This window comes from Poecile atricapillus, chromosome 14 (assembly GCF_030490865.1).
Source record: "Poecile atricapillus isolate bPoeAtr1 chromosome 14, bPoeAtr1.hap1, whole genome shotgun sequence".
NCBI classification, from domain to species: domain Eukaryota; kingdom Metazoa; phylum Chordata; class Aves; order Passeriformes; family Paridae; genus Poecile; species Poecile atricapillus.
The window spans coordinates 12,357,017-12,374,717 of record NC_081262.1 but is presented as its reverse complement, the minus strand read 5'-3'; the positions used below and the strand labels follow the sequence as shown (position 1 = coordinate 12,374,717).

The 17,701-nt window shown below is 42.8% G+C and overlaps 1 protein-coding gene across 3 annotated transcripts in view; it reads left to right on the top strand.

The window, feature by feature from the left end:
• The window catches only part of MAD1L1 (mitotic arrest deficient 1 like 1), a 346,214-nt gene that overhangs the window by 179,418 nt on the left and 149,095 nt on the right, over positions 1 to 17,701 (top strand). For all 3 annotated transcript variants that reach the window (XM_058849980.1, XM_058849981.1, XM_058849982.1), the window contains 2 exons: positions 3,706 to 3,794; positions 12,723 to 12,813. In XM_058849980.1, the coding sequence (XP_058705963.1) occupies positions 3,706 to 3,794; positions 12,723 to 12,813 (180 nt within the window). The remainder of the gene's footprint in view (positions 1 to 3,705; positions 3,795 to 12,722; positions 12,814 to 17,701) is intronic.

Here is a 17,701-nt window from a genome sequence, read left to right as displayed (position 1 = left end):
AAAAATAGTCTATATCCTGTATGTGTCCTGATCACTTTTTATTGTGAGTAATAAAGCTGTGCTGGAATTCCTGCTTAAGAATTGAAAGACATTAAAAAAGTTCAGGATAAATGGGATCACTGGAGGTTGAGAACAAGGGGCTCCAGTATATTTTGAGAAGAGAGCAACACATCCTCAAAATATTAAGTACCTGTTCATGTGTTTTATTCATTCATGGGCTTTGATATTGCTCATTATTCTGCCTTATCATAAAAACCTTAGATAACTTTAAAAACTATTAAAATAACAGCTTGGTTTCTTTTCAAGTTGCTGATGTGTTCTGTAGGGTCAGATTATCACTGGGGGTCTGATCCTGGGTGATATAATCCCTGAAACTCCTGCAGATGCTGTAGGTCCTTAGGTCCCTCGTGTGCAGCTTTCAGAACAAGAGATGCAATGCTGTATTTCACAATGTTCCCTGCCTGCTCTCAATGCCAGTTAAAAGATCAAGGCTGACCTGGGTCGTTTGGTATGGAATGGGGGAATACAGCAGTGAGCTGTAATTTGAGCAGCCCTTTTCCCCTCTCTGCTTGGTAATGGCTTCTACTAGTTTAATGTATTCAAAGCAATAAAAGTTTAGCTTAGCCAGTCACATAAAATTATTGATAAAAATTGGAAGAGTTTAGCCAGGAATAGTGAGTTGGTTCAAAAAGCATAAAATGCATGCTGAAAGTGGCATCTGGTGAACAAGAGAGACCAGGACTGGAAATTAATTTAGGAAGTGGGAAGTGATGGGAATTAGGCAGAGAAAGCAGCAAGAGGGATTTGGCTCTTCCTTTCCTTATCTCTTCTTGAGGCTGTTCTTTGGCACAGGTACTGAGAGGACAAGTGGACAGGAAGGGACAGACTGCCCCTGTGGTGAATTATTTCATGCTCATCACCCATTCCCAGAGCAATCCTGAGGCTGTGTCAAAGGGAGTGGTCTTGGAAAGCTCCTTGCTTCTAGGATTTTATCCAACAGATTCCCTGGTTTTAGCCATTCTCATCATTCTTGTTTTGTATTTTGCTGCTTGCACTGTATTGCCTTCAGAAAAGCAGAATTGGGTCCCAAGAGTAAGCCACTCCATCTCATCTCAACTAACTGTTTTTGTCCTGGAGAAAACATTAATAACATAATAACAAATACCATTTTTAATATCTGAATATTGTAATATCTTCAGTGAGATTGGCAGTAAGGGATGTTTTCCTAGTGATTGCTAGGGATGAAACCTGGAAACAACACATTTTGAATGAAGTATTTAATACCTTAATTGTTTTACTTTCTTATTTCATAAACAATTAGTGAGCCCTGAATGGCAATAATTTCCTGTGGCACAAAATTGTGTCTTGGCCTGAACTTTAAACTCTCCAGTAGTTTTAATCCTAGTTCTGGGAAGCAGGTCCATGTCAACATCTCACTCCTCGAGCCAGTTTCATCTGTAGTGATACCACTGTGTCCTCCTCTCCCTTCTCACCTCAGGCACATCAGATTTTCAGTCCAGGGTGTCTTGGCGCTTGCAAATTGGGAGGACATGAAAATGACATGAAATGCCCTTACAGCCCATGTGTCCTTCCCTCCTCATTCTCCTTCAGCAGCTTATTCTTAGAAACCCAGCAGAATCTCATCCTGCTGCTGCTGAGTGTACCTGGCACTGATTTGTCACCGCTCTGTATCAAGTGAGATGCTTCTCACAAGCTCCCTCAAGCTCGTGTGCATTCACTCTCCCATCTCCTTTTCCTGTTACACTCTCTTTTCTCCCCTCTCTGTGCACAAGAGACCCCAGATCACAGCAGCAGCTTCCTCACCCATCTGTGCCCCCCTTGTCCCCCGAGAAGGTGGCTGTGATTTATCTGTGTGGGTGAGCAGGTGCCACAGGGACTCGAGGCTGAGTCCTCTTAGGCAGTGATAAATAACTCACAACTCCCATCTTCAAATGCTGCCCTCACTCATCCCAGAAAGCATCCTCAAACTCCTAATAGCAGACACGGGAAGCAGGAGGCATAATGAGTGTTTTCCTGCTAGAAGTAGGTTGGAATTGAAGCCTACTCCTCATCCCAGTACCTTTTATTCACATTCCTGGAATTATCTGGTGTGCTTGCTTTATCCCCAGCCATCTGTGATGGGCTGAGCTGGGAGAGATAAGCTCAGTAATCAGAAAATTGAGGGAAGCATTTCTGGCTGTGATAATCTTATCAGGCAGCTAATATGCATTAACATTTGTACAGCCTGATGATGCAGGTGGGCCTTTGCTTATTTTTTATTCCTGGATGTTTCTTGACAGGCAGGGAGAGAATGCAAGGCGTTTTGGGGTGTCAGGGGGAATTAGGTTAAAACATTTTTTGGTGCTCTTTCTTCTGCTCTGTTCCTTTGGTGTCAGAAAGGGGTGGGAGCATAATCTAACCATCCATTTTCTGTCTTTTCCTGCCAACAGCACTGCCATGCTCTGCCTGTCTTTTCTGGTAAGCATGGAAGGGCAAAGAGGCAGCGTGTCAGAACTTCAGTTCTGTCTGAGCAATATGACTGTCCGTGACAAGATGCTCCTTTTTCTTGTAATATTGGAGAGCTACTGCAAAAAGCTTGCAGAAGTTTGCCATTGCAATGTGATTTTGCTCTACAAGTCTAATCTATGCTGTTGCAGGGAATGGTGTATTAATGGATTATTTCCCTGATGCTGCGTGCTGAACTCTCTCTGGTCATAATTTTGCATCTATAATTAAGGCTGGATTGTTTATTATTTTCCTCCTGGGTGAAAAAATATTGTTTCTGTCAACAGATTTATTAGGGGAATTAGTCGACAGGTGGTAAAAAGACAGATGACAAAAGGAAGTCCAGAATCTCAAGGATGAGTGTGTGAAGAAGGTCTGAGCTGGGAGAAGGTGTTGGAACAGAAGTTTGAGTATCCTCTAGGTAGTTTATCTCTGCTTATACTTCATAATAAATCATTTTCTGAGGGGTATAGAAACAAGTAACATATGGACTTTATCAGTCTGTGCATTGTCTTGATCTCTGAATTAGGGATCCAGACTGCTACGAGTCAGGGAGCCTGGGAATTGTTGAGTCTGGGTAAGAAGTTCTCATGTCTGTAGAGTTTTGAAATACTTTTTTGTGAGTTCCTACCCAAACAAAGCCAGAGGCAGAAAGTATTCTTCACTGTTTGTTTGTTCAGCCAGAGCTACCTGAGCAGCTAGAGCTAGAAATGTGTAGTGGAAAGTGCTGGAAATATTCCCCAGTCTTTTTGGATTCAATGTATGTGTCTCAGAGCTGTCATGGACAAGACAGTGTAATCCTGTGGTTCATTTCTTCTGGGGGAGGAATTCAGTGAGGTTGAACTATCTGTACTAAACCTCAGATCCCAGTGAGCTCCTAATACCACACAGTCTTCTACATCCCATTATCCATGGGGGAAAATAGGGGAAATAATCTGAATGAGAAGCAGAAGCTTTGCTAGTAACATTCAACTTTCTGTGCCTCATCTACTGTGGAGAAAATGTTGGGAAAGGCAAAAGGAATTGCAAGGGGAAGGGAGGGTTAAGTGGGGTTTTGACATTCACATGAGAAAAGTTGTGCTTCACATCTGGATCATGAGAAGTCTGACCTGTGCAGAACCTCATGATTTCTTCCTCCCTTTGCTGTTCATGTGTGCCCTCACCAGTGCTGCAGGAACTAATTCCTTGTGTCTCCTGCAGCTGGAGGTGGAGATGAAGGTCCTGAAGTCTCAGCAGTGCACGGCTGAGCAGAGCACTGTCATCACCAAGGAGGAGGTGGACACGCTCAGGTAGGCAAAGCAAGCGGAAGGCTGAGCAGATTCTGCTCTTTTTGGTGGAACTAATGAGAAGGGAAATGCCTGGGGTATTTTCACTGCCTGCTGTGGTTATTGTTATCTCCTGGTGGAGCAGCAGGTACAGGAGCTCACTGTGCATGAAGAAGTTTCTGTGTATAGACTGCCTGTGTCCATAGGCTGCCTGCTATTCAGGCAATGGGGTGATGATCAGAACATATTTTCCCTGTACTCCTGAAGTAGGATGTTCTTTTTCTGAGCACGTTTTTCTTTCTCACCAGCTTTTATGGATGTGAGAACCCCATGAAGCATTAGCAGAAACACTCAGCCCGTGATCTGTCCTGCATTTGGATACTTTATAAGCTTTGCTATCTTTTGGGAGGCTTCAGGCTCTTTTATTTTGATGTTTGGGGTCTGTCAGTTAATTCATAAAGCTGGCTCCTGCATCGCTATTCCCCCTGTTGACTTTCTTTCCTGTGGAAACAGTATTGCTGTTTATTTGTTATTTTGACCAAATCTCGACTGTAAATACAGGATCTGTTGGCATGAGTGTGAAGAGGTATAGAATCCAGCTTTTGTACTGCTGGTGCATGTGTAGCACTGGAGATAAAAGAAGGATGTTTCCCCTTGTGCATTGCTGGAGATGGCAGAGGGGTACCTGTTGTGATTCAGTGAAAGAGAAGTTACAAAACATCATTTCAGCAGAGGATACATGAGCATTTACAAAAGCTACAGTGAAGCTAAACAACCTTTCCATGTATTTATTAAAGCATTTATAGCTTCCATTGCAAAGCAGGTGACACAATGAATACCGAGCACAGAAAAGTTCATTTGTTTCTGAGTGTTTAATACAGTTCCTTTTATTTAAGTTGAGCGAGTCAGGTCCTCACAGGCTGAGCATTTTATTCTCAGCTGATGTAAGACTTTGGCTGGACTTTCACTTCTTAATTCTTTTATATTTTCAGCTGTATCACAATAAAGTGTGACTGCCTCATAGGACTGAAAGCAAGGTTTTTCAGCAAGCAGAATCCTGCAGAAACCAGAAATTACTGGCCTGTATGTTATGGCTTTGCTCTTGTGCTTTGCCTCTGGAGCTTGTTTTACAGCTTTGAAAGCCCAGTTCTATAGCAGGAGGGAGGTGTTTGAAAATAACACATGTTCAGCTAAGCTATTCCAATACATTTTAGGGCTGTACACCGAATCTTGGGGACTTGCTCCTGTAGTTCCCTCAAGGTGCTGTAATCGTTCTGGAGGCCCAAGGCATACATCTCCTTTTTTTATTTTATCGTATGTTTGAGTTCTGCTAAAGGAGAAAATGCTGTGATTTCCCTTTTTTTGGGATATAAAGCTGTCTCCAGCAACTTTTGCCTTTTGTGGGGTTTTTTTCCTCATCCAGGCTTTTCCTTTGCTAAGGCATGCTGGACCCTCAGAAACCTGAGGTTTACACTGCTGTAGGAGTATTCAGCACCTCCTTGGCAACATGAAACCTGTCACTCCTGATTAATAACGTGCCTGTGTATCAGTAAAACCAGCAGCAAACGCTGTCTTCTGGGACCTGCAGGTTTCCAGAGTTTTTCTACAGTGCCTCCCTGGTCTCTCCCTGCCTGGCTGGTGTTGCTGCAGCACCCTTTCATCTGGGAGACATTCAGGCTCTTTATTTTCCCCTCTAAGACTCATTATTTGGTGTTTAGCTTCCCTGAGCAGCATTTGCTGTCCATTACCTGAGCAGCTTGAGGGACAGTGTGTGTAGGGGGAGGCAGCTGGATTGCCACATAATCCAGACCACTCCACAGTGTGACAGCCGTGAGGATGGAGATGTCTGGCTCTGCCCTGAATGAAAATCTATTTCCTGGGCAGGGATGAGTGGAGCTCACAAATACCTGCTTGTTATGGGATTGTGGTGTTTGGTTCAGCTCAAGAGCAGCCCTAAAGCTCCTAGATAATGTTTTTCCCTCTTTGTTTTTAAGGAATTTCTGTGACTACTCATCTCACTCTCTCCTCCTTCCCTGGATGGTGTCAAACCTTTCACACACAGTCTGTCCCAAGCCCAGGCCAATTCCCAGTGTGGTGGTTGATGGTGCAGAGCTGATTTCCAATGATGGGCCATACTCAGAAGGCTGTTTCAGCAGAGGCCAAGCTTCTGCAGCTGTCTCACATTGATATTTTGGTTTATCTTCTCTCTTGCTCCTGAAGCTGTGGGTGCACAGCAGCCAGAGTTTCACATTCTAATTCCAGACTGTTCTTTTTTGTAATTTTTTTACTGAACCACTTTTTTGTTGTCATGGCTGATTTAAATACTTGTCCCAGGCCCTGATGCTGGTTATTTAGTTACAAAGCTGTTCCACAAAGCATGGATTTGTTTGATTTTGATCATCCTTTTCACTGCTCAGCTCTAACAGTAAATGACTTGATACAAGACATTCTCTTTCTTCTGGAGCTTTCTTTGCTGGAGCACCGTGAGCCAGTCCCTGCTTCTTTTTCCTTACTGTTGGCTTCTATTACTGCTTCAGACATCTCCTCACCCTCTCAGGGACTCTACATCTGAGTGGAGAGAATTTCAGAATTGACTCCATAAAGATTTTTTCTTATGTTTCTAGACTTAAGCAGTCAATGGATATGGTTGGATTTTATTTTGCATTTTCTGTGCATTGTTTGAGAAACTGGGCCAAGTTCTTTCTTCACAGAAGAGGCTTCTTCTCAAAGAAACACAGAATAAATCACTGTATTCTCCCCAGTCCTTTGGGGCTCAGGAAAAATGTGCTGTGATCCACATCAGAACACTCCTCATGGTTCAGCTGGATGTGTCCTCTCCATACAGCAGCGATGAACTGGGTGGGTGTGATTAAAGAACAGAAGGGGTTTGGAGGAGAACAGGGATCAGAATGGGAAGGGATTAGGTCTGCTGTGCTCATCCTCCTCCTGTGGGCCTCAACAGCACCAGTTTATTCAATTTTATGTAGCTGCTAAGGAGAGAACAACACAAACTCCACTGTCACTCCTTCCTTCTACACACCACTGCCAGAAACTAATTCTGGGAGAAAACAGGGAAGAACACAAACTTCCAAACTGGAAAGTGGGGAAAGAAATGCCACAGTTTATGAAGGAGTTATTTCCATTTCTGAAGTTTATTGTAGTCTTTGAAATCCTGTAACCTCCAGGATGACATGTCTGCACCTCTGGGCTGATCCCAGCCTCTCCTCTTAGCTGCTGTCTCGAAGGAATGTGAAAAATAGGAGGAACCACTGAAGCCAGCAAGAGGAGTGTGCAGAACAGCAATGGATTGTTGAGCCTCCAGGCATTTCCATACAGACCCCGTGGTTAGGAGCTCAATTCTGAAAACAAAAGCAGGGGAGACATAAAGGAGAAAAAAAAAATCCATATTAATCCTTTGAATCTGTATTCACCTCCTGTGAGTGAATGAGAGCTTTTAAGAAAAATACCTTTTGTCTCATTTTTCTTTAGTATGGAAAGTAAATTTTCAGGCAGAAACTTGAAAGACTTTATCAGTTTTTCCTCCTTCTCTTGAGAACAAAGTGCTATTTCGTCAGACCTTTTGTAACTTTAAATGTGAAACTCTCTCCCAGCATCATAATTTCTGGAGAGACAATAAAAGCAGTGCAAATGCTGTCATATCTCACACTTTTTGCTGCTCCCTCTGAAATAATATTTGTTTATATTCTGCAGATCCTATGAAAAGAAATAGTGGTCAACCCATTGAGTTCCTGTGCTGCAGGGTACAGCATTTGGGCATTAGCACCTTTTAGAGGGAAGCTGATAACTGTGCAGAAACTGGTGTTTCAGAATTTATAAATAAAAGGAATGTATTTAAAAAGAGCTTCACTGAAGACTTAAGTGGCAAAACCTGAAGGGCCTTTTCAGCTGGAACAAATCTGAACTTTTTCTTTCTGCTGTCAAACTGCAACCCCGGTAAATCCTAAATGTTTTCTGTGGATTTAGTGACTGGGTAGAGTTACAGTAATTCAAAAGAAATTCATGTCCTTGCCAATGCCCATTAGTCACACTTGCTGGAATTCTGTCTGCTCTGCTCCTAACACCATCTCAGTGCCATCTGGATCCCTTAATAGCATCTTCCCAGCACATACATTTTCTGCTCCATTCAGTATTTTCCTGTTTTGCAACAGCTTTTCCACATGGCCATGCCCCGTTCACAGATGGGGTCTCTGTGAGACATGTCCTCATCGGTGATAGCCACAGGCAGCCACATAACATAGCTGACAACATTAAAAACCAATAAAACAAAGATAAAAGGGTGATGGTGGGAGGAGTTTCCACTGGTTGATTCCACTGAAAAGCTCTGGACTCAGGGAGACTTTTGGAGTGTCTGGCTGCTGTTGAAAATCCAACAGATTGCCCCCTTTTTTCCTTTCTGAAGTAGGAGCAGCCTTGTCTCATGATCTAAGGTTTTTAGACAGGCTGAACACACACAGTGGGATGTCTCCTGATTCTCACAAGTGTCATTTCAGGGGACCTGAGGCTGTAGGTGGGTTTTTTTTTCTTCATTCCCTCTTCTGATTTGAGATAATGAAATATGCAGTAGAGGCAATATGAAGCTCAGTTTTTAAAAGAGGGGAAATCTGTGAGGCTGAGCAAATGCCAATGAATCTGTATTCTTGCACTTAATTTCATCTTGTGAAAGGTTGTGGAGGTGGCATCAATTTACCTTATGCCTGTGGAGACTTCAACTCTTGGTTCAGCTGTCTAACGCAGGAAAATCTTCTAGACAGGTGAAGAGATCCTTGCCAGAGATTAAATATTTTCATGTTTTCAAACCCCTGTATGGAGAAGTTAATGAATTCTCCAGAAATTAATTCAAATGGTTTCATCCTGTATCACAAAACTTGACAAAGGTGTTGATATTTCAGAAAGTAACTGATGTTTCTTCCTTTCTTGTGGTACAAGGCTGATTCTTGAATAGACACCAACTTTTAAGGCCAGGTTGGATGGGGCTTGGAGGAATGTGTTTTATTGGAAGATGTCCCTGTCCATGGTGGGGGAGCTGGAACTGAACAATCTTTAAGATCCCTTTTAACCCAGAACATTCTGGGCCAAAAATTGAGCTGGCAACGACTGTGCTGTGCCCAGGTGTTTCTGTAGTCTGCTTTTCATGGTACTCACAGGGATTTGTCTTGGGTTGTTCTCCCTACCTGAAGGTAACTCCAATGTGCAACAAGTGGAGGATTGCAAATTGGTGATAAAATAGCATCACCTCTCTTGTGCAGTTGTCCCTGGAGAGAAGAGGCACAAGGAGTGTGCACCAAGGCTGCCTCTGTGGATGCTGGTGCATCCCAAAGCACTCCACAATCATCCCTATACACGAATATACGTGAATGAAAAAAATCCAAGTGCTAAGCCAGTAAATATTTTTTCAATATTTGACTTCCATATTTTAACCACCAGCTGCAAATGCTTTGCTGTGTTTATATATAGATAGGATTTCCCTTGCTTCTCTCTCTTTGCCATTGGGAAGCTTTCCCCAGGGGGCTGGGAAGCAGAGCTGGAATAGCACAAACTGTTTGCTAATGGTTCTGAATGCTTTCCCACTGGAGATCCAGGACACTTAACAGTGTTAAAAATAAGATAGGAGAGGGATAAATGCTGAAAGCAGTAGTCAGTCTCAAAATCCTCTTGGCACAAATGTTACAGCAGTGTTCTTGTTCCTCGGTGCAGAGGAGATTTTGACTCTGAAGGAGAGCCAGGGAGTGTCCTGTGCCTCAGTGGGCTGACCTTACCCAGAGCAGGGCAGGAAGCCCTGCAGCCCGAGGTGGTGCCAGGAGAGGAGGATGCCCTGACAGCTGGGGCACTGGCAAGGAGCAGTCAGCAGGGGGATGGATGAGGCTCAGCTCATGGGTGCTCCTGTGCCTGTTGCTGGTCACAGAGTAGGTTCTGGAGAAGAGAAGGCACAGTAAGAGTGACCTTATTGTCGCTTTTCAGTACCTAAAGGGGCTACAGGAGAGTTGAAGAGGGCCTTTTGACCATGGAATGCAGTGGTAGCTCAAGGGGCAATGGCTTGTAGCTGACACAAGCCAGGGTTAGATGGGATATTTGGGAGAAATCCTCTCCTGTGAGGGTGGGGAGGCCCTGGCACAGGTTGCCCAGAGAAGCTGTGGCTGCCCCATCCCTGGAAGTGTCCAAGGCCAGGTTGGATGCAGGTGCAAGCTGGAGTAGGGGAAGGTGTCCCTGCCACAGCAGAGTGGGGAACTAAATGATTTTTACTGTCCTTTGCACCACAAAGCATTTCAGGATTCCGTGGTATCTGCTGCCTGGCTGGGAGTGCCCCAGGCTTTAAATCACCGCTTGCTCAGCAGCGAGGCACAAAGGGCACAAACAGATTATTGAATCCTGAAATTGCAGGTGAAATAGCACAAAAATGTAATGGCTTGAATCTAGCCTCATTACAGCTGTGTCTCAGGTCTTTGGGAAGTGTTTTCTGGTCACTGCCATGAGTGATATTCAAAGGGTAACTGATCTTAAACCTCCACACGGAGACAAGTTCTGCAGGCAGATACAGCAGCATCAGATTATTTGTGAGGCTGGATGGGAAGAAATTTGTTCCAAATTAAAATTCAGCATGTCAAGGATGGAGAAAGTACTGATGAGAGTCTTGTGTCTGGCTCTGATCTTTCAGGAGCTGTTGTGCTGTTGTTCCTCTGAGAAGTGTTGCTCTCCTCATGGCCTATTCTGCAATCCATTTAGAAATGCATCATTAAAAGCTTTATTTCCACTTTGAATTTCCATTTTTCCTGACCTTTTCAGTCTTCTGCTTCAGCATCCTCCATCCCCACTAGCTTTGTGTCTCTTCTGAAAGTTATTGATGATATTTTTTAATGGCCTGGACAGTGCTAAAACTGTTCTTCGGCATTTTAGAGGCTTCCAAGAGCAGAAAAAGATGAGCTTTTATAATATTTGAAAATTGCCAGCAGGGGTCAGGCTTACAAATAATTTAAGCAATCCAAGCTGCATATTTATAAAGGAGACATTTCTGTGCTGAACGTGATGTAGATCAACCTGCTTCTATGGAAAAGTTTGGAACTGTTGCCAAACGAAGAGGAGAGATGACTTCTTCCTTGTACCTGAAGAGGCTGTTGCATAATTTTGGGATATTGGCAGATGGTCGCATTCTTTATTGTATGGTGCAAGGATTTTCAGCTTAATTTAGATCATTTAAAAGTATTATTAAGCAAGATAATTAAATTTTAAGACTATTCTGAGAAAAGGATCCTGAGAAAATTGAATCCAAATATCAGTGTTATTCTGTATTAGTTGTACAATTAATCCCAAGAAGTTAGCATGTGGAAGGGGAGGGTCTTGAAGAAGCATCAGGCTTTTGTACTCTGTACTTAAATGCAAGCAAAAATTTTGTATCTAATCTTTTATACGTATATCTCCTGCCTAACAAGTTTGATAGAGTTCTCTGGAGGATTCACCCGTTGTTTGTCTAAGGTGAGTATGGTTGATTTAATGTATTTGACCTTTCAAAAAGCTTTCAGCCAAAGGTCATAAAGAAACTTTGATGGAATAAAAAAAGGAGATTCTTTGTTGGATTGATAAGAATATATAAACCCTAGAGGTCTGTCCTGGTGTAGTGTCTGCTGGGTGCCCATGTGAACAGGACAGAGCTTCTGGGTACTTTGCCAGGAGCCTCTCCTGGCTTCTCCTTGTCTTGTCTCCAGGATTTCCTGAGCCAGAGATAATACAACATATTTTTACTTTGTTAAACTTCATGAATTTTTCGTCTGTTAATTTACTTATGTAATACGAAGTTAAAATATGGAAAATCAAAGAATAAATGTTTTCACAATGCCGAGGGTTTTTCCACTACGTCCTCTAATGGTTTTGATTTGGAACTGGGAGCTTGTCCAACACAAAAAAGGGGTTTATGAGTCACTACTGGGTGAGGTGATAGAGTTTGAGTCAATATGAAATTATTCAGCTTATCAGAACATTCAGAATTTCAGAAGAAATCTTAGGATGCTGCTTGAGATGGGAGATGAAGTTGCATGTCAATATTTGCCAAACCCATGCACATAAGAAAAAAAACACCCTTACTTTTACTCCCACAACAGAGAGCTCTAAATGAGCTGTTGTCACTCAAGAAAGAGATCTTACATTAATGTGAACAGCTTTCTGAAAACACCAGGTAGGTGCTCCGTAGTTAAAAATTCAAATAGAATACTAGAAGCTGTTGGAAAGGAAGTGGAAAATAAAGCAGAAATCTTCATTGTACCACTGAATATATCTGAGTGCTCTTTGTTGTTCCAGCTTATTTAATGTCAAAAAGTCTATATGAAACTTGAAATAGCAAGGAAGAATCATAAAAATATGGAAAATTCTTGGTGTGAAGGAAGACTAAACTCAGATTCTTCAGGAAATACTAGAGGAGGCCTATACTGTGGTGTGGAGAGGGGAGTGTGGTACAATTATTCATGACTTTTCATACCAGAACTAACGGGCACTCAGTGAAATAATCACATGTGAAGTATAAAACAAACTGAACTAATTTTTCGTACAGCACATAATTAAATTGTGGAACTTACTGCCAAGGAGTATTGTGAAGGCCAAAAATATAAATCAGATCAAAAAGAGATTTGATGCCTCATGGAGGTTTTAGCTGCTGGTGGTTATTAAACATGATGTTCTAGACTCAATCTGTGGTTCAGAAGGTATCCAAGCTGAACTCGCTTTATATTCAAATTGTGTATTTTTAATACACTTTTACAAATTATATTTGCATCATCTAAACATGTCACTTTTAACCATATGTTTTAGCTGCCTCAGTAGTGCAGTTTTGTGGTACTGAATGGAGGAACAATCTGATACTCTTTCTGGTTTCATGCTTTACTTGATTATTTGTGGTGGGACTGTGTAGGGACACCCCAAGTCTATTAATTTTCCCTTCTTCTCCAGGTTGAAAATTGAGGAGCTGGAAGCTGAACGCAGCAGGCTGTCAGAGGAGAACACATCTTTGGAAATGAAGCTGGAGAAGTTCACTCTGCAGGTAGGAGTGTGGAGGTCCAGAGCAGCTGGAGAGCCTGGCATGGTCCATGTGCTGTGGCTGTTCCAACAGATGTGCCTGAGTGCTCCCAGCACAGAGCTTCCCTCCCCTCCATCTGGGCAAGGCACCTTTGGGCAGCCTGTGCTGACAGCTCTGTCACACCTGTGCTTCTGACCATGCCATCAGGGAGGTTTGATGCCAGATGTAATCACACAGATTCAGTTGTCTTGTTGGATGACTCTCTCTAGGACTTCTCTTCTTGGAGCCTTAAAAATTGGTCCATGTTAAGTAGCTCCACCACTAGAAGTTGTCTGTCCCCGAATTCATTCATGACAAAGTGGGAGCATAGACAGGGCTGAGCAGCACGGAGTGGGTGGGAAATTTTGAGTTTTGTTTGCATTGAAGTCTCCTCTCTGCTGGTGTCGGTGATGGAAGCAGAGACCACCTCAGTAGGAAGTTTTCCAAGCCAGGAACCATCAGTGCTGTTGAGGGGATGATCTGGCAGCATCCACAGATGTGGAGAGCAGAAGGTGTGGAGGCAGGAGGACGGGGAGTGTGTTCCTTTTGCTCTGCTACTCTGTGTGTTTTCCCTTTTCCTGGTGCTGTCCTCTATGGCAGAATGTGTTCAGCTTTTCACTCTGGCTAGATCTGTGAACTCTCACACAAGGGCACCTGCAGCAGATGAGTGGACTGGCTGTTCAGCTTCTTGTCACCCTAGGAACAGCTTTCCTGTGCAGAGGAAGGGCAGGGGAGTTGCTTCCAGTTTTTGTGGTGTTTCCTGTTTGAAAGATGCTGGATCAAACAAGAACCTGAGCCTGTTCAATCAAAGCCCACCCTTCTATGAAGAGTGTTATCTCTTCCTTCTTTTCTGTCTGATGTGCTGAACAATTTGTTATTGTAGCATTCTATTATCTTAATTTTTCTTTTTTTTCTTCCCATTTTTTTTCAAATTGCTTCATGGTAGAACACCTGCAGGTTTGAAATTACCCAGATTTCAGCCAGACCATTGATTTTATCTTGACACCTATTAGACGTGAATCAAAATTTTTTATTTTTATAACCCATTCCTGGAGACAGGGGAAGTGACAGCTTTGATAAAGCAGGGAGCTAAGAGCTGCTGAGCATCACTGCTAAGCCATGTTTAGTGTGAAACCTGTCACCCTGCTCTCCTTTAATTGGGTTTCAGTCATCAGAAGGTGATGAAAGCTTTGGGCTGGTGTTTGGATGCTTAGGTCTCCAACAAACACAGGAGCAGCTTTGGTTTCAGAGCAGATTACAGCTCAGGTCATGGTTAATCTGCCTACATGGTCTTACAGTGGTTACTGGTTTCCTAAGAAGCCCTGACCAGAGGAATTCCCTATTTTATTTGTGGTGTCTGGAAATATCACAAAGATCTGCTTTGTTCATACAAGGATGAACCAAGTGACTTGAGATGCCAAGTCTTGAGCAGCAGGTCTAGGAAAGAGAAATCTTTGAGTTAGTGAGCTGAATTCAGGTAATGATGCTCTTCTATCTCCCTTGCCAAGGCTGAGGACGTGGCTTTAACTCCTTATTTAACAGGAGGTAGCTCCCCCTGTCCTTAAAGTCTCACTTTACTTGTGTTTTAGAGGACTTGATGCCTAAAGTAGTTTTTTTGAAAGAGAAGGAGTAGAGAGGAAAGTACAAGTACTGGAATATGTCAGGTGAATGCTAAAGTGTCAGTATTGATCAGTGTGTGCCCACCTGAATGGCCAAGAACTCCTTGGAGGGAAAAACAGCCTTCCCAATTTTTATTCACCTTGTGAATCAAATACCTTGACAGGCCAAGCTTAAAATGACTCTTTTTATAAACACATTGAAAAAAGGTTTGTTACAGTGAGAACTCACGAAGTTAAGGATAAGTTTAGAAATTCACCTCTTCTATCAGTGCTGAGCAAATGTGCTGAAAATGTCATTATACACTCAGATAAGGACACTGAAGTGTTACTAGTTTGACATGTTATTTATTCCCACCTCTGAAAGAAAACATTGGGAAATGATGGGTTAAAATAAAGTCTGTATCATGAAGGAAAAAAAACCAGGACAAACTACATGCAGAAGTCACAAGGAAGTTTTACTGAACAGGAAGATGATTAAAACTACAAACATGGGAGAAGCATGGCTTCAAATCCAATAAAAGTGTAGGAGAAGGGACTGACATTAAACCAGGTAGAATGAGAGTGATTTCTGACAAAGCTTTATCTGCAGTTCCTCCTTGTAAATGAAAACCTCTGACTCCTGGAATTGTCTACCAAAGGAAAGGTATGTAGAAGGGACATATTAAAGTTGGGAATTCAGAAGAGACAAATTGTAGAATTAAGGCTCTGAGTGCTTTACACTGAACTGAATCTGTTGAGCTCATGAAGTTGTGTTTGGTGCATGAAACCTAGGGAGATACAGCTAATAATTTATAATTAAAAATGTCAGTTCGAATGTATTGAGGTGTGGAAAGGAGTTTCAAAAATGTCTGTCTCCAAATCACAGACTCATTGAGGTTGAAAAAGACCTCAGATCATTGAATCCAACCTACAACCCAACACCACCAGACCATGACACTGAGTGCCATGTCCAGTCTTCCCTTAAACACCTCCAGGAAAGGCAAATCCATCACTTCCCTGGGTAGTACATTCCAATGTCTCATCTCCATTTCTGTAAAGAAATTCCTCCTCTCACATCCTTTTGTATCTGAGGCACAGGAATTGGCACAGGAATTTTGTTGATTACTGCACAAAAGCCCACTTTGTGAGCAAGGGGACCCTGATGGACTGGGCAGAGGACAAAGGAGCACCTGGAAATGTGCTTTTGGTGTGTGACTCGCTCTCTTTGAGCTCAGTATTAGTGAATGAACTGAGGTGCTGAAGCTCTCCACAGCTGGGTGTATAACATCTGACACAGTTTTTTATTCTGTGCTTGTGTGGGGACAGCTTGAATTATGCCTGAAGACGTTTTCCACCTCCACACACCCTATCTTGCAAAACCCCCTTGCCTCTTGACACCTAGCTGCAGGATGCATTGATTTTCCTTCACTGGTATAAAGACTTTAGCATGGATATCACTCACTGGCCAGGTCTTTACTGCTAATGAAAACCTCAGATTACAAAAACACAGGAGCTGTAGAGCTGTAGAGCAATGACACCCGGTTGAGACTGCCTCCCTGGTGCCCAGGATATTATCTTAAGGAAAACATTTCAAACCATGACTCAGGAGAGGAATTCAGATAATATGAAAAGAGTGGGTTTAAACACACAATTTTATCTTCTCTACCCTTCTTCCTTTCAATGAAGCAAAAAAAAAACATTTCCAGGAAATCTGAGCTGCTACTGCTTGGCCCATGGTGGGCAGGCAGAGATTTCTCAGAAAGGCTTGGTTTGTTTAGTTATCTGAAATGATCTGAACCATATTCCAGAGGTGCTGGTGGAAAGGTGCAGCTTGATGCCAGGAACAAAAGAGACTGATCAAATCAGAGCTTTTTGGATAAAGTGGGAGGAAAGAGTTGTTAGGAGTGTTCAATTAGCATTTCTTACTGCTAGGAGCCCTGTGTTTACAGGCAACCAAGCGGATGTGAAGTGTTCCTTATGCAAATACTACTCTCCTGCTTTTCCTGCTCTCCTCTACTCTTCCAGCTGAAGAAGAGATTCTTCAAGGTTGGCTGCTTCAAGGAAGATTGATTAAAATCAGCTGCAGTTTGACTTAATTGGATCCATATGCTTGGAGAGGGAGCAGGACTAGTTAAAGTCCTCATAATTAGTTCACAGCTGGTTGGTGAGAAAAATGAAACTCCAGTTAGAGTTCAGATGAGTGGATCTGTATGGATAAAAGGCAAGTAGATGTTTGGGGTTTTTTCCTCACTGGATGTGTTTGGGCTTGGAAATCACCTCTAGTCCCATAGCCAAGCTGGCAGGCTAATCCCTCTGATTGTGTGCATGTGTATTTATGAGGCTAAATGGAAAGAGTCTGTATTTTCTGGCTTGTTTCTGAGTAAAAAGAATCACCTGTGGATGCTGGCAGTCAAGAAAACCTGACAGAAAACTGGGAGAGGGTCTCAGGAGTAGGCAAAACCCAACAAAGGCAGTTTGTCTGTGGGAAAGGGTCCTGACTTGGCACAAACTCTGGATTGTCCAACTTTAATTGCCACGTCCCTACTCACAGTAGTAACTGGTTCTGTTTAGCCTCTCTGCCAGTCAGTAATAAGACAACAACACTCTCAAAAATGCAGTGGTATTCATACATATTGAAATGATTGGTTTTTGCCTATTCTGAAGCTCAGGAAGAGCTAACTACATAATGTAGGGACAGTCATCAGAAAGCTCACCCCAGACAGAAGCTGGAATTTATGTTGCACTTTGCAGTTGGAATAGAAGGGACTGAATTGCCTATTATGGTGTTCTTGAGGAAAGTGCCTGCTGGGTTTAGTTCTCCAGGAGTGGGATATCCATGACTGACAGAGGTGCTGAACATCCAGAGCATTCACATGTTTCTCTTTCCCCTTATTTCTTCCACCTTTGTGGTTGGGTTGGCCTCCTTCTTCTAGTGCTGTGTTTTGAGGGAATAACAAAACATCTGGGAGCTGTACCCCAGGGGAAGGTGGACAGAGAATGTTTCTCCTCTTTAAGCATTTATGACTCATTTTATGGTTAGGGCTTTGGCAGCCAGGCAGGGACTAGCTTGGAGTTAAGAACCCAAGGCAAAGCTGAGGTCATTTAACAGTCTAACTGTTCATTTTGTGACCAGTGAAGAATGATGAATGAATCATTTACACTGTTATAAAACTTAAAAGGACGTAGTCAACCTTTCAAGGTTCTCTAATTGGCCTCTCAAATGCTCACAAGTCTTCTTCCTGGATTATCTCCATGCCCTCCCTTTTCACAAACTT